Raw genomic sequence first — 16256 nt, forward strand, 5'->3', positions numbered from 1 at the left:
GCTGCCCCAAATCATCCTCAGCTGCCCCAAATCATCCTCAGCTGCCCCAACCTGTGTGTCCCTGGACATGGACTTGTGTGGACACACAGCTGGGAAAGAGGAGGAGGGAGGGCACAGCTCTGACTCCTTCAGGCCTTGACATCCCTCAAGCCCCCAGGAATCAGTGCCAGGAGCAGCTGAGGGGGGCACAGGCCTGTGGCTGCTGGAACAGGGACAACCCCTCTCGTGGCACAGGACACTGAGCAGCAACTGGACCTCACTGCCAGAATTCCCAGCAGGAATCAGGATTAATTGCTGGCTTTCACAACCCTCTGTTTGTGTTCTAAGCTCTGCTGAAGTTCAGCTGTGAATACCCCAAGGGAAAGTGTTCCCATTTTGGGCAATCCAGCCCAAATATATATATATATATATATAATATATATAAAAAAATATATGTATATTATGTATATATAATAATATATATTTTTTATATATGTATATAATAGATAATATATATTTTATATCTACAAAATATATACAATAATATATAATATATAAAATATATATATTATATATTATATACATATAATATATACACATAATATATAATTTTATATAATTTAATATATTATATAAACTTTATATGAATAATATATAATTATATAATACATAATATATACTCATATAATATATAATTTAATATATAATTTAAATATAATATTTTAAATACAAACACATACCACCATATTAGTATACAGTATAATTGTATTATAATATTATTAATTATTAATTATTATGAAAATTATTATTATTAATAAATTTAAATCTAGTTTAAATATTATTTTTTTAATGTGAATATAAAACGTTTTACGTTTAAAACAATATTTTTTAAAATTTTTTTTTATCAGAACCCTGTGCACGGCTGGGACAGATCCAGCTGCAGGAATGAGCCCAGATTCCATGGGAAATGCTGCTCAGAGCCAAGAGAACACTCACCCACAGCTCCACACGTCGATAGCAGGGGTGTAACGCTCCTCCCCCAGCAGCAGCTCCGGGGGTCGGTACCACAAGGTGATCACTTTGTTGGTGTAGGGCCGGCTGGAAGGCAAAGCACAAACAGAAACTGATGGCAGGAGCCACAAAACCCTTCAAAACGGTTTGTTTTCACTGCCCAGCTGCAGAGTCCAACATGTACCAGCAGCAGAAGGGGCACTGCAGGTGCCTCCACTTCCCTGAGTTAAGGGAAGAGGAGGTACCACGGGTTTTACAGGGCTCAGGACTCCAGTTGTAGGTACCCAAGACTGAATTCCTGCCCCTCAAGAGGCTGAATGTGCTGCCATCACTGAGTAGTGGCTGATCTGGGAGCCAAACAAGCTCCAAGGCAAACAGAGAAGATGTTTTGGCTCCTCGTCATCTGGTTTTACAATGAAAAGTTATTATTGGCAGCCAGGAGCGTATTTGTCCAACAGCTGGAGCTGGAGGATACACTAGGAATCATTTCTCAGGACTTCCAAGTGCAGGGATCCTGTGGATGTTCAGGAGGAAGGAGCCCACCCCAGCTGTGCACCCCCTGTCCCCTCCTCACCTCTCCTCTGAGCTGTAGAGTCGGGCGAGTCCAAAATCCGCGAGTTTGATTTGCCCACTGGAAGAGAAAAAAACAGGCCCTGGTTTGAATCCCAGAAGGAGTCAAGCAGATAAATCATAGAACCCACCGAGCTGGAAGGGACCCAGCAGGATCAGAGCCCTGCTCCTGGTTAAACTCCAGTCCAAGGGTAAGGAAACCCCCCCATGGAGCAGAAAGGCCTCCCAAAGCCACCTCTGCAGGAACCACTGCTGGATATGCCAGTCTGAGTTTCCCAAATAAGATTTAACACTTCAAAGAAATGTAAAAAATAAAGCAATAATTCAGTGTCATCTGTACCACAAACCCTTCCCACTGGACCAATATCCCAGAGGAATTCTTGAGGTGGATATCCAGCCACAGGGTTGGAACTATGGACGGGATTATTCCCACACCTCCTGCCCCCGAGCACAGCCAAGGTGAGGATGATGTGTCCTCTCAGGGAGAGCACAGGGAAGAGCTTGGAGAGAGGTGGATCCACCCCCAGGTTACCTGTTGTTCAGTAAGATGTTGGAGCACTTAATGTCTCGATGAAGGAAGTTCTTTTTGTGACAATAGTCCAGACCCTCCATTAACTGTTTCATGAAAGACTTGATATGGTCCTCTGAGAAATGTACCAAGCCAGATTCTAGCAGCCCCATTAGGTCATGGTCCATGTACTCAAACACAAGGTAAAAGGCACCTGGGATAAGAAACAAAGAAATGATTGAAGAGCAGACACACAAAAAAAAGGAGGAATGAAAGTAGATTCAATTGTTGAAATAGTCTTTTCTGTGCACTGTTGTCTTTAACAGCCTTGGGATGTTTAGGGCTTAAGGGGTTAAAAAACAACCCCAAAACAACCAAGTAGCCCCTCCAAGCTGACATCTGAAATTAAATGTGCACTCCAAATAAATTCCTCTGAAATCCTGGCCATGTTTACCCCCCTGCTTTGGTTATTTCCCTTCAGGAGAGTTTGTTGAGGAGATCACTGCTATGAATGGTTTGAACTCATGTTTGTGTTGCTCCCTTCTCCCTCATGGAAGAGAAGGTCCCAAACAAGAGCCAGTGGGATTATAAAACACCCTCCTTCCACAGTGATGGAAGACACAAGACTTTTCACACTATTGATAAGTTTGTTGCCACTAATCAGTGTTAGAAGTGACCCTGTAAAGGCCTTTTTTTGTTCATTCCTGCAGAGTCACAGATGAACAGGCTTTAAGTCATCCTTCTAAGTGCAACAAATCACTTTAACTTGGATCTATCCTTTGAGGAAAGGCCAAGCCCAGCTGCCAAACTCCCTCAAACTGCTTATAAAGGAGGAACACAAAAAAAACCAACAAAGCCACCCCAGAGTTCAGATTTTGAGTTTTGCACCAAACCAATGGGTTGCACCACATCTGTGGCTGCTGGAAAACCCACACCAGGAGCAACCAGGTACCTTTGTCCTTCTTGAAATCCAGTGCATCTTGTTTGTCCGTGACGATCTCCTTCATGTTGACGACGCTGCGGTGGATGAGCTGCCGCAGGATTTTGATCTCCCGGATGGCTGTGATGGGAAATCCCTCCTTCTCGTTGTCCAGGCGCACCTTCTTCAGGGCCACCAGCTCACCTGCCATGGCACACCTGGGTCACACCCTCCCCTCCTCACCAGCCCTTCCCCTGGGGCTCCAGGGAAGCTGGAAGGAGCCACAAGCACAACACCCACCAAGGGCGGCGGAGGCAGCTTTAGTTACCCCCCTAAATTCAGTTAAATTGCTCTGCCAGGAGTTATCACACTTGGATTGATGGTTGTGCTCCTCCTAAGCTGCTCCAGCAGGAACTCACACAGGGGAACACACATTTACCCCAGAATTTCCCATTGTTCTCTGCTACAATCAAGTCTGACACGGGCCCATCGAAAAAGCAGAGGTTTAATTGGCACCTGTGGCTGCCACAATCCCCTGACCGGGGTCAAACCACACACCCAGGGCACAGGATCTCACAGGCAGAGTGGGAAGCTGGGGACTAACTCAGGATTTCAGAGCTCCTGTTCTTCCAGCCCTCTGGAAGTGCCTATTCCAGGAGCCACTTCCAGTTCTACAGGTATTGGTCACCAACCAGCCACCCCGGGACGGGTGCTGAGCACACCCACAGCAACACGGGCTTCCAAAGGTGGAATTCACCTGGAGCCACCCTCCACCCTTACCTGTGTCCTTGTCCTTGGCTTTGTAGACCTGCCCATAGGTCCCCTCTCCGATAATCCCAATGATGTCAAACTTGTCCACACAGCGCTTCCCCCAGTCGCTTTCCGTCTGTCTCCTCTCCCCATACCGAGGACAACAGATTCTGGGAGAGGGAACAAACAGGCCTGTGAGACACCCCAGTGTCACCCCAGTGCCACCCCAGTGCCACCTGCCTGAACTGCTAAACTGACCCCTGAACCCCAAAGGCAAAGCTCAGCAATGTTGGCTTCGTGCTCCCAAAAATTTGAGTGTTCGGGACAGTTCGATGAATTTTGCTGTATAATCCCAACTACTCCAGGTACTCCAGGCACTGCTGTGCTGGAATATTATCCTGGAGAACATTATTATGCTACAGTAGGACAGAAATTATTGTTTGGGCTATTTCACAAGATGCAGGATATTTGATTTGTATTTATAAGGCAGTATTTATATATATACAAATATATATAAATATTTGTGTTTATAATGCTCTGTACAGAACACTAAGAGACTTTGCTGCCTCAACAACTGCTTGGACTTTGTTATCAGGGGAAATTCTCTATGCCTGGAACACGGAATCATGGAATTGTGGAATGGTTTGGATTGGAAGGGGCCTTCAAAAGCCCATCCAGTCTCACCCCCTGCCATGGCAGGGACACCTTCCACTAGCCCAGGTTGCTCCAAGCCCTGTCCAACCTGGCCTTGGACACTTCCAGGAATCCAGGGGCAGCCACAGCTTCTCTGGGCAACCTGTGCCAGGGCAGTTCCATCACCAACACTTCAATCATGAAATGCATCAAGAAAACACGGACATCTCCTATGTGGAATGACCAACTTCTAAAGGCACCACGAGCTTTACACAGGGGTGCTCATGAGGAGGGTTCTTGGGGCTGTGGGCACAGCTGAATTAAAGATTAAAGAGCTTTTGGGGTAGATGTGGCTGGAGATTGAACATGGCACACTCCAGCAACTTCTACCACTAATTCTCAAATAAATGAGGGTCCAAATACGAAACAACCCACAGGAAATGGTGTTTATACAAGAAAACACAGAAATAGGAACTTGTCTTCTCCCCATTTCACTTCCCTCAATAAAGAGCTCTCACACCAGTAAAAAACAAAAACAAAACAAAGCCAGGCTTACTTTGGTCTCTTTTTGAAGGGTTGCTGAGGTGGTGTGGCTGCCTTTGGTTCTGGGGAGTCGGGAGGAGATGGGTCCCCCCCGGGGAGCTCCGGGGGGAGCGGGAGGTCCGTGAGTAAGTGGCGTGGTCTCTGCTCTCTGTCCTTCTTCACAGGTTTCGGAGGAAGAATCTCCTTTGGACTAAACTCCGGAAAGTTAATACAACACAGGAGTCAGACTCAACACATGGGAAAAAGCTGCTGTAGGACAACAGCTCTGGTTGACAACCAGAAGTGTCAGAATTAGCACGGTCAAGTATAAAATAAAACAGCTTTAAAATTTCAAGCGCCCGTACAACAGGAGAGAAAAGGGTGAGAGTTGAACACAGCATTAAATAAACACACAGGTCTGCACTAGGACTTGCTCCATCTGTACAGATCAGTAGTCATTTGGAGCTTCCTATAAGACAGCTCAGAGCATCAGTCAGAACTCACTTTCTGATCTTTACTTCCCCTATTTACTTCACTTATCATCACGAAATTAAATGCATGACTTGGTAAGGCCTGCCATAAATACAGACCCAGAGCTAAACCTCTCTCCATGAGCAACTTTTAACTTCATAGCAAGGACTGAAATGTGGCTTTAACTCCTGAATGCTGCTGAGAACCCAAGAGTTGATTTTTTTTAAAATCCAGTTCCCAGTGGCATCAGAAGTTTGGTTCAGACTGGCAAGAGTCACGTGAGCAGAAAGAACCCACTTTGTCTCTTGTGTCTTCAGCAAGGAGAATTCCTGGGTTTGAACAGTCAGGAATTCTCTGCTTCACCATAAAAAGATGAAAAGATCCAAACAACCTTCCCAGGTGTGTTTTTAGGGCAGGAGCAGGTTTGGTGTTTGTCAGCACCATCAGCTCTCTGACACTTCAGCACAGATGAACTGATGGAAGTAGGTCATTTTCCCAATTATTTTATTAGACTCTGCCTAATCTGCATGACAATCTCTTGTGAAACCAAGTTAAGGAAGGAGGAAGACAAGAAACACCTGAAGTGGGAGAGCTGGAATGGCTAAAACTCAGCCCCCATTGACTGCAAATTCCTGAGGAGCAGAATAACAGCATTTAAATATCTATATAGGAACTCATGGAATTGTTTAACTGGAAAAACCCTCTAGGATCAAGTCAAACCATCAACACTGTCACATTCACCACCAAACCACATCTCAAAGGTTCAGCCTTTTTTGCACACACCCCTCCAAAGCCAGTTCTTTGCAAGACCTTGGTGGGTGAAGGTGTGTCCGTAGGGTCAACCTGCAGTGCCTGGCCTTTCAGGAGGCCCCTTCTCCCAAAAAATTCCCATTCTCTTGCCATTATCCGTGCTCAGTTTCCTACTTGCACGCCAGCACTGGGTCACTGGAAGTTCAGTTGCCCCAGAACATCTGTGAGAGCCAGGAAACCAAACAGACCCTTCGGAGCTGCCCGAGCACAGGAAAGAAAGGGTGAGCACAGACAGCCTAACAAAGACTCCTTGGAGCTCCTTCCTCCCCTAAAACAGCAGGGATGCCAACCCTAAAAAGGCAGCACTGCCAGCAGCTGGATCTGTGCTTGGAACCAGGCTGGTGCTGTGAACACTCCAGCAGATGTTCCCAGGAAGCTACACCAGCTCTGCCCCTTCGGAGCACGACACCAAACCCACGCAGAGTTTGTGCCACTTCCTCCCAAAGAGCTTTTCCTGCTCTCCTGGTGAATCCCCTGGACTTCCTGCAGGGTCTAAAAGCATTGGGTTTAGAGGTTCTAAGCCTGGAGGAGGTTCTAAGCCTGGAGAGGTTAAAGAGCCTCTAGTTGAACAAGTGCTTTTTGTGCTTAGACACCTCCAAGCCCTTTTCCAACCCTGCGCTCGGAGCTGGAACATTCCCCAGGCTCAGCAAGGACAACAAAAAGTCCAGTTCAGAAAGTTTTGCCCGTAAATACGAAGGCAGTTGGTTAAAGGGGGAGATTCTGCACAGCCAGGGCCATGTGGAACTGCCACCAGATTCAGCAAAACGAGCTTTCCCACCCTTTAATTGGGAAAAAGTCACATAAAGCCACTTACTGAGCTTTGCTCCATCCCCCTCATCACCCCCAGCCCTGAGGTCAGGGATAAAACAAAACTAAGCCACACCTGGGTGGTAAAAAAAGAGCTCTGGGTGTAGGGGGCTAAAAAAAAAAATACAATAGAAATTTGCAGGACAACTTCTGGGTTTGGAAATGAGGGAATGCAGCAGCAGAATTTGCTCTGACTGGCATTTGGGTTGGGAAAATCCGTTCAAAGCTCTTGCTGATCACAGAGACATTTAAACTCAGTATTAGTTGCTGAACATCACACAGCTCAGGGAGGACAACAACCACACAGGAGCCTCACTTTTAGGTTGGTGGCAGAGAGAACATTTCCCCGATTGGCATCAATACCAGGATAACCCATGAAAATCAATTCAATAATCAGAATATGGAACACAAGGAGTTCACTTCATCACAGGGTGATTTTGTATCGAGTCAGAAGCTGACTGCCCAAAACCAAGCACATCTTTAGTGGTTGGGAATATACAGAAGTTTTTAGGGAACTACAGGCTAAGCAAATCAAGTAGGAAAAAGAATAAATGTAGATCACTTATGACCTGGAGTTAACAGCACTACAACACACCAACAGCTAGGAGGGAGAGAAAGAAAATATAAATATCTGGGTTTCTTCTTTGCCATCTCCATTTTGGTTATTCTGTTCCTTTCCCCTCTTCCCCCCACCAAAAATAAAAGCCCCACAATGAGGTTTTTCAGATGAGTCCATCACAGAAACCACAACCACCCCCAGCCCAGCCAGAGCCCCAGTTCCAGGACAGAGCCAAATCTGCATGTTTTGATCAGGAATTACAGGAAATCAAGTTGAAGTAGGTGCAGTTTCACTCATTTTTAAGCAATACCTACTTCTCAAGCAATAAAGGACTGTATTAATGACTCAGTAATTAAGACAATGCTTAAGTTCAACCAGTGCTGGTTTTACCCATGGTTGGTGAACTGGGAACAGAAAAAGCTCTGGTTTGTGTCCCTGGATTGGAAGTGTTAAGCTCTTCCCTGTTCCTCAAGTACAAGTTTTGGAGGAATTAAACAAAAAAACCCAGCGACTTTAAAAAGTAAAGTCTGTGCAAACAGCTGCAACACAAAGAGGTGCAAAATCCCAGATCCACAATAAACATGACCAAAGAGGGGAAACCTTTACTAAGCAGCAGCCAAACTCCTGTTTCCCACAGGGATAAGAGGTAACTACCTGCGTGGGATCACCAAACTCTCCACACAAACCTGCCAGGGCCAACACCTGGAGCGACCTTGGGATAACACATCTATCCCAGCAACAGCTGTACCCTGCAGGGGAAGCTCCCAGCTGCCAAACTCCCCTCAAACCCCTCGTTATTTCAATGCAAAGGGGATGCTCTGGCATGACCTTACCTATCCAAGTCATCTTCCCCAACTAAAATAGGGGGCAGCGGAAGCGGAGGCAAGGTGGAAGTTTTCAGGTGTGGGATAGCAGCCGTCACAGACACTTGGGTTTTTGTAGCCACCTGCACAGAGGACTGGGAGTTCACCTGAGAGGATAAAGTAGACGTCCTTGGGTGGGAGGAGGATGGCAAAGACGTTGGGGCTGGAGGAGGGGCCTGGGCAGGAGTCACTTGGGCTGGAGGCAAAGGCGGGACGGTGGCGGGAGACGGAGGCAAAGGCGGCAGCAGCGGAGTCGGAGGCGGAGGGGTGGTGGTGGGCAGGGGTGGAGGGGGGGACTTGATTGAGGGCAGGGGGGGTGGGATCTCCTTCTCCGCTGTGTCTGTCTCCTTTGGAGATACCAGGTCCTCCACCGCCGCTCCGGGCTTCGAGTCCTTTGTTCCCGAGGGTTTGGAGTCCCGAGCTGGCGCGGGATGTTTGCGCTCCGCGTTCTCCTCCGGCCGGGCCCTCGCCGGCTCCGCGGGGCCCTTGGGCTCGGCGTTGGTGTGCAGTAAGTTCACTGACTCTGGGTCTGGCGGAGCTTTCTCCAATTTCACAATTTTGGTGGCCTTTTTAGACTCCAGCCCGGCCTCCTTCAGCTCGGCCAGGCTGTTCTCCTTCCTGGCCAGGAACACCGGGGAGCCCTTCACCTCCTTGCCGTCCACCTTGGCCGCAGCTGCTGCCGCGGCCGCTCGCTCCTTCTTCTTCCTGCTGAGCTCTGCTCCCAGGCTGGAGTTCAGCGGGAGCCTCGTGGGGGAGATGCTGGAATGGCGGCTGCGGGACCCAGACCTCTGCTTTTTGCTGTGAGATGAGTGTCTTGAGTATCCAGGGCTGCGGCTCCGGGACTTCACGGACTTCCTGGGGAGAGAGACACGAAACGAAGCTTCTGTCAAACTCTGAGCTACTCACCAACAACTGAACCTAGGTTTGGGCAGGTCAGAGGGTCCTCAACACTCGTCAGGAGAGATTAAAGCTGCTGAAAGGGGTTAATGAGTCAATCAGGAGTGGTTTCACACCACCACCATCCAGCCTTCCTGGGCCAGGACCACCCTCACCATCGCACCGGTAACACAGAAAGGAAGGACCAAGGCTGGACAATCCCCAAGGAAAAGAGGAGATCACGGGGCCAACAGGAGACCTCAGTCCAGAGGATGAGCTGGCAGGTTAGGAATCTTTCACAGGAATTAGGTACAACTTTAAAGGAAACAATGGATAAAACAAGAGCGAATCTGCCTCAGGAAATCACACACTTCAAGCTCGTTCTTTTACTGCCATCAGAACTCCAATTTGCACAGTGTGATTTGGGAGAAATGAAAAAAAAAACAGCAATTTTTCTGAGGTCTTGGTCTTCCTCTACAATAAATGGGCTCTAAGTCATGTATTTATGAAGAAATAATCACTGAAAACCTGTGCTGTGAGTGAAGCAAGGCAGGGAACACCTCACACCATCAGGAGAGAGCAGCCACCACCAGCTCAGGGGAGATTGATGGGGAAACAGGATGAAAAAATAAAATGAAAGTGGAAATTAGAACTTCCAGAGTCCACATCAAAATTCCTGATAAACCAGAACAGCTTCCTTCACTCCAACAGGAACTAGGATTGGACAGTTGAGACAAAGGTTTAATGGTAGGGGAAAAGCAAACATTCTGAGACCAGACCCTATAAATAATGTCATAGACACAACACTGAGTGATTACTCTCAGGGCATATTTGGAAAACATGGAATTCTCTCAGAACACAGTCCCAGAGTAGCTATAAAACACACACACCTCATCCCAAACAAGTCCAAACACAGGCAGGCAGCCCTGGATCACCTGTAACTACGCTCAGAACACAACTAACAACGAGGCCTAAACTCTTTGTAGGGCCACACAAATTAATGTTATCCCGAGACAATCAATATTGGCAAAACAAACCAGAGAGCTGAGGTAACACAGAGCTCCTGGCTCGTCACCACAAACACGTGCCAGGATGGGCAGCTGGGACTGGGGGAGGTTCACCAGAACCCCCTTCCCTCACTGCTCCAGGATCAGCATTCCTCTCTCTCACTGCTACAACCTCAAGAAAGCACCAGGGCTGCAGGTGAGTCCTCACCTTTAAACTCACAAAATGAACATACAACCACAAGGAGGAAAAAGCAGGATCTAAAGCCACTCAGCTGTTTTGCCTCTTCGACACACCAGGAGTTCTGCCTCAGGATCGTCTCTTTTTCCAAGGTTTTTTAGGGAACTGATGATCTGGGACACAGCTCACCTGCCACCAGGAGCTGGGAGAGCAGTTACCTCTTCACCACGCTCCAAGACATCTGGGGCTGAGGAAAACATTCCTAATGAACCCTGTGGGACCACAGTCAGTTTGGGGTTGGCATTCCCTCCTGCAATCCTTCCAGGATGGGCCTTTTAAGGTGCTGCAAAACTCCATTTCTTGCTCCTTGTTTCCCACCATCCCTCACCATTAACCCCCAGGAGTTACTCCAATCCATGGAATAGGATGGAAGGGACCTTAAGGCCCATCCAGTCCCAGGAAGGACACCTTACCTTCCACCAGCCCAGGTTTTCTCTTCACTAACAACCATCACCTACCCTGGTCACACAAAGAGCTGTTGTTTCCAAGCCCATTTTCCAGGCTGGTGTTTACAGCTGCTTTGTCAGACCCGAAAAAGGCCCCACATCCAGAAGCCTTCTTGCTTTCCCAGCTCCACAGCACTCCAACAAACCTCATCTCCCATCACTGGACCATCAGCAGGCCCAAAAGCACCAGCACCCAACACCCACAGCACCTGCTGAGGGGCCTTTTATCACTGGGTATCTCAAAACAGATGCAACAAGGTACACAAGGTGCACAGGGAGGTTTTGCTTTGGGAAGAGAACCCTTTCCATCCTCTGGAATGATTTTTTTGTGGCTTTGCCTGCAGCCACTTATTAATACTCTTACCCCTTTCACCCTCTAACGTGTATTAATGAAGACTCCACATCTTATTTGCTTTGCCAAGGTTATCCAGGATGGATAAAAGACAATTCAGTGTCAAATGCAGATCTTCTGGATAAAAATGCCCTGGGATTAAAAATCACCTTGTTGTCCTTCTAGAACTGGAAACCAGAAAGGGAAGACACCAACCACAAGGACTGAGAGTTAACACAGAGCTGAGGATGATGCCTCACCTAAAAATCCAAATGAAAACCATTCTGAGATTCATTGAACTCACACAAGCAGAAGACTGGAATGGCCTTTGGACACAGGAATGCTGGAACTTTCCAGACTCCTCATGCTGAGCAGGGCCCTGGTTAGTAGGTGTTAAAGAGGGACCCTGCAATCAGGTGGCAAAGCCCCACATCACCCACCAACAACCTCCCAGGAACACCTGCAGACACCAAAACGTTTCACCTGCTCCAAACCACAACAGAAGTTAAGAATGAAGTGAAAAGCGGTATCTGGGAAGCCCAACTGTTCGAATTTCTCAGGAAACAAGCTCTGTTTCTTAATTTTTTGGATGCCCAAAGACCTTTCACCATGGGCAAGAACCCCAAACTCCAGGATGTGCTCACTCACACGCTGAGCATGCAGCACATCCCAACTCCAGCAAGCTGGAGGACTCTGGAATTCCATCTCCCTGTTTTAGCTGCAACGACAACAGAATGGCAAAGCACATCTGTTATTTTCCCTGCTGACCAAATCCTCCTTGTTTCCTGCTTGAGGGGAGAAGAGTTGTTTTCCACAGCCGCTGGAAGTGCAGCCCCTCTGGATTTTCTCCAATCAGCACACGGATCCAGTCCCCTAACACTGTGTTTTGGACATGGAGATGAAAGGAAATGCAGAATGCACTAAAAAAACCCTCATATTGTCACTCAGTGGAAATAACTGAGTGTCCCAGAAAAGCCTGAAGAACGTAAGCCACAGTCAGGTGTTCAGGGCCCGAGTGTGCCAGTTAAAAAGAGGTTTTCTCTCCCAAAAATATTCCTGCCCCTCCACAGGAACCAAGAGAAGGGATGACAGAGGCACTGTCCAAAGTCAGCTGCCTCAGTGCAAGGTGAGTGTAAACAGTGAATAACCTTTGCAACCTGTTTTGGTTTGGGGTCCAACATTGAGTCAAAGATGTCCTTAAAAAGGGGGTCTGGCAGTTCAGGGAAGCAGCACAAAGTTGCTCCCTTAAATCAGGAAAATGTAACTGGACTTCAAAACTCAGAAGCAACCAACCATTTACACAGAGTAAGGTCCAGGTTCTCCTGGGAAGTGGAGCAACCTGAGGGGAAAACACACCTCTTGGGATACCACTGCAGTTCCCAAGGGTTTCTCCCTGCTTAGGGCTGAACTGACACTTCTCAAGTGCCACAACATACAATTATATCAATTTATAGACACATCCTGCCACTGTATCCCTCCTCTTCCAAATATTAGTACATAAAGTGTAACAGCAGCCAAAAGGATTGAGGGGAAGGAGGGGAAAACCCTCCAGGCCTATCCCTGAGGGCCTCCCAGGTGCACACAGAGAAAACAGGGCAGGGGAGCAGCAGCCTGGAATAAAGAGATTTTACATAACAGCTTCCAGGGGGTAAAACCAACAGAGGCCTGTCCAGCAAGGACAAAGGCAAGTCCACCATGGAAGGCAGCGTTCCTGAAGGGAAGTTTGAGTGACAGAGACCAAATTCCAAGAGCCTCTGGGAAGTGCTGATCTGGAGGATGCAGCGCAGCAACCAAGGGGCTGAGCATTCCTATGGCCATTACATTCCAGGTCACATCTGAATTGCCATGGAGCTCCAGGCAAAGCTCCACAGCATCCATGGTGACAACTGGAAACTCACTGAACACAGGCCAAAGCTAGGAAAAAAAAAATAAATTAAAAAAAAAGATCAATGTTGGCCATGTAACAGGATGATTAATGAACATCTGAAATAAAACACACAGAACTACCTTGAAGTGATTGTTTCCTTCTGGAGCAAAGTTGTGGAGTAAAGAAAAGAGGAAAGAAAAATGAGAGTTAAGGTTGGCTCCTCACCCTTTCAGAACACCCAGATTCCAGAAGGGAAGGAAGAAACTGAGGAAAGAAAGTTCAGGTTGGGAGATGGAGTTTGCACGTGGCCACCTCTGACCCAAGGGGAAAGACAAGACAAGTCAGTTCAGAAAGAGCAAAATCCACCCAAAATGAGCTCTTCTGAGAAGTGGGATCTGTTTACTTCCCACATGGAGTAAACAGATAAAGGCTTCCAGAAAGAGGTGAAACGGCTCCCCCCGGCTGAGCTTCCCACCAGGTAAAGAGCCTTAGATCCCGCTCCGGAGCCCAGAGGCCACTCCAGAGGTGGGTGTAACTTAATCCCAGAGCTCATCCAGCCTCCCTGCCCAGAGCCAACATGGACGCTGCCTCTTGCCACGCTTGGAGGCGTTTCCCGAAGTGTGGACACCATTCCAAGGGAATTGCCACCACCCCAACCAAAGCAACTCCACACACACCACTCCACGGCCAAACTCAGCACCAGGGGGGAGGAAGAGGAACCATTCCAATCATGGAGTGGTTTATGTTGGAGTGGATCTTGAAAACCATCCAGTCCCTCCCCGTGCCATGGGCAGGGACACCTTCCACTAGCCCAGGTTGCTCCAAGCTCTGTCCAACCTGGCCTTGGACACTTCCAGGGATCCAGGGGCAGCCACAGCTCCTCTGGGCACCCTGTGCCAGGGCCTCCCCACCCTAACAGCAAGGAATTCCTTCCTATATCCAGCCTAAACCTCCTCTCTTTCAATGTGAGTCCACTCCCCCTTGTCCTGCCACTCCGTGCTCTTGGAAATAATCTTTCCCCACCTGTCCTGCAAGTTCCCCTCGCTGAACTTCTTAAGAGGCAAAACCTGAGCTTTCAGGGGATTCAGACTGGGATTCAGACACACACACAAGGCCCCGGAATTTTTCCCTAACATCCCACCTAAACCCCCGCTCTTCCCATATGAACCCATTCCCGCTCATCCCATCGCTGCATCCCCTTCTAAAACCTCCCGCCCCACCTCTCCCGTAATTCCCTTCGCAGGCTAACCCCCGGCATTCCCATCCCCATCCCAGCCCTCTGCCACCCGCCAGGAGGGGGAATCGCACCCACCTGGCGATGGGGCTCCGGCTCACGGAGCGCTTGGAGGCGAAGGGGCTGCTGGAGCGGCGGCGCCCGTAGGGGCTCGGGGACCTCCCGCTGTAGGATCCGCTGCCCCTCTCGTAGCTGGACGAGCGCCGGCGGGCGTAGGGGCTCACGGAGCGCTGCCGCCGGCTGTAGGGGCTGGGCGAGCGGGCGTTGGACTGGTAGCCCACGGGCTCCTTGTAGGGCGGGCTGAGCGACTGCCGGCGAGAGGAGCCGCCGGGGCTCTTCCTGTAGGGCTCGTAGGTGCTGGACGTGTGCGAGCGCGGCGGGCTCAGCTCGTACTCCTGCACGTAGGAGGCTCCCGAGGGGCTGTCGTCCAGCTTGGGGCTGTCCGACCACTTCCTGTGGGGGCTTCGCGACTTGCGCTTGGGGCTGTCGAGGGTTTTGTAGCTCTTGGGGGCGTCCCTTTTGCGGTGGCTCTTGCCGCGCTCCTTGTGGCTGGACTTGAGCTCCCGCTCCTTCCTGGACTTCTCCTTGTGCGCCTTGGCCGAGCGCGACTCCTTGTTGCTGCCCTTGGAGGAGGGAGCCTTGGGGTGCTCGTCGCTCTCCGGGAGCCTCTTGGAGGATCCCGAGACCCTCTCCTTGGCGGACCTGCTGGAGGCTTCCAGGCCCTTCTCCAGCTTCCTGTCCTTCTCCGCCTGCTTGCTCTTCATCAGCTCCCGCAGCCGCTTGTGCTGGTGGTGCCGGTGCTTCTGTGCCCTCTCGCCGCGCTCCCTCCTGTCCTCGCTGTCCCTCCTGTCCGGCCTCAGGGCCACGTCGTCCGAGAAGGTGTCCGAGTCCGAGCTGATGTCGTCGTACTCCACCAGCGGCTTGATCACGGCTCCCAGGGGCGCCGCCGCCTCCTGGGCCGCCAGCGGGGACTCCTTGGAGTGCCTGGATTTGTGCCTCTTGTGCCTGGAGCCCGCGCGGTGCCTCTCCCTGCTGTTGGAGCTGCCCGCCTGCGAGGCCCCGCCGCCGCCGTCCTTCTTGCCCCCATGTCTCTCCGGGTTGGGCATTCCTTCCTTCCCCCGCTGCGCTCGGGAACGGCCGAGGGGAACTCCTGGGAACCCCCCCCGGGCTTCAAACTCCCTCAAACTCCCTCCGCGCCCGCCCCGGGGCCTCGGCCCTCCCTCCTACATGGGGAGCGGGCCGCGAGGCCCCGGCGGAGGCGGGAGGGAGGGGAAAGGGGGGGGGGGGGGACCCGGGAGGGGAAGGGAGGCCCCGGGAGGGGGCGGGGGAAGGGCCGCGGCCTCACCGCCTCATCCGCGGGGGCCCAGGCCCGGCGCGCGGGGAGGCGGTGCCGGGGGGGGCCCCCGGAGCGCTGCCCTCCCCCCCCCGCGGTGTCGGGCGGCGGTGTCGGATCCCCGGGCGAGGGTCCCCGGGCGAAGGGCGGGTCCCGGCGCAGCCGCCCCCGGCCCGGCCCGGCCCCCGCGCGCTGCCCGACCCGGAGCGGCGCCGACCGGGGGGCACCGCGGCTCTCGCGAGAGCCCGCGCAACTCTCGCGAGAGCGCCTCCCTCTCACCCTCTTCCCTCCCTCCCTCTCCCCGCGGTCCCTCCTCCTCCTCCTGCCGCCGCCCGTGCGCGAGCGCGCTCGTCCTCTCGCGAGATCCGCCGGGATGACGCTCCCACCCTCAGCGAACTTTTATTGGGGCGTGGGGCGGCGGCGGCGCCCCCTGGCGGCCGGCCCGCCGCGAAGCGCCATGGCGCCCGCGCCCGCTTCTCCCGCCGCTTCTCCCGCCGCGCCCTCCGAGGCTGCTGGCGCGCC

General features: G+C 50.9%; 1 protein-coding gene across 1 annotated transcript; it reads right to left on the reverse strand.

Annotated features, from left to right (window-relative positions):
* Nucleotides 1–971: 971 nt before the first annotated feature.
* LOC113962547 (cyclin-dependent kinase 12-like) lies at nucleotides 972–15910 on the reverse strand. Its single transcript, XM_027673312.1, has 8 exons — nucleotides 14480–15910; nucleotides 8373–9257; nucleotides 4927–5103; nucleotides 3768–3907; nucleotides 3021–3191; nucleotides 2093–2282; nucleotides 1565–1621; nucleotides 972–1077 (listed from the first exon to the last, which is right to left on the reverse strand). The coding sequence occupies exons 1-8, from the start codon at nucleotides 15505–15507 to the stop codon at nucleotides 972–974; spliced, it is 2754 nt and encodes a 917-aa protein (XP_027529113.1). The 5' UTR covers nucleotides 15508–15910.
* Between the last annotated feature and the right edge of the window lie 346 nt (nucleotides 15911–16256).

Source organism: Neopelma chrysocephalum, unplaced genomic scaffold, assembly GCF_003984885.1.
Source record: "Neopelma chrysocephalum unplaced genomic scaffold, ASM398488v2 Primary Assembly neopelma1_182521, whole genome shotgun sequence".
Lineage (NCBI taxonomy): Eukaryota > Metazoa > Chordata > Aves > Passeriformes > Pipridae > Neopelma > Neopelma chrysocephalum.

What these genes read in the sequence shown, in the direction of transcription:
- LOC113962547 (XM_027673312.1), bottom strand. Translation starts at nt 15,507, where the DNA reads ATGCCCAACCCGGAGAGACATGGGGGCAAGAAGGACGGCGGCGGCGGG. An exon ending in GGGGAAGATGACTTGGATAG is followed by an intron (nt 5,104 to 8,372) that starts GTAAGGTCATGC and finishes TCCGGAGTTTAG; the next exon opens with TCCAAAGGAGATTCTTCCTC. An exon ending in AACATCTTACTGAACAACAG is followed by an intron (nt 1,622 to 2,092) that starts GTAACCTGGGGG and finishes TTTCTCTTCCAG; the next exon opens with TGGGCAAATCAAACTCGCGG.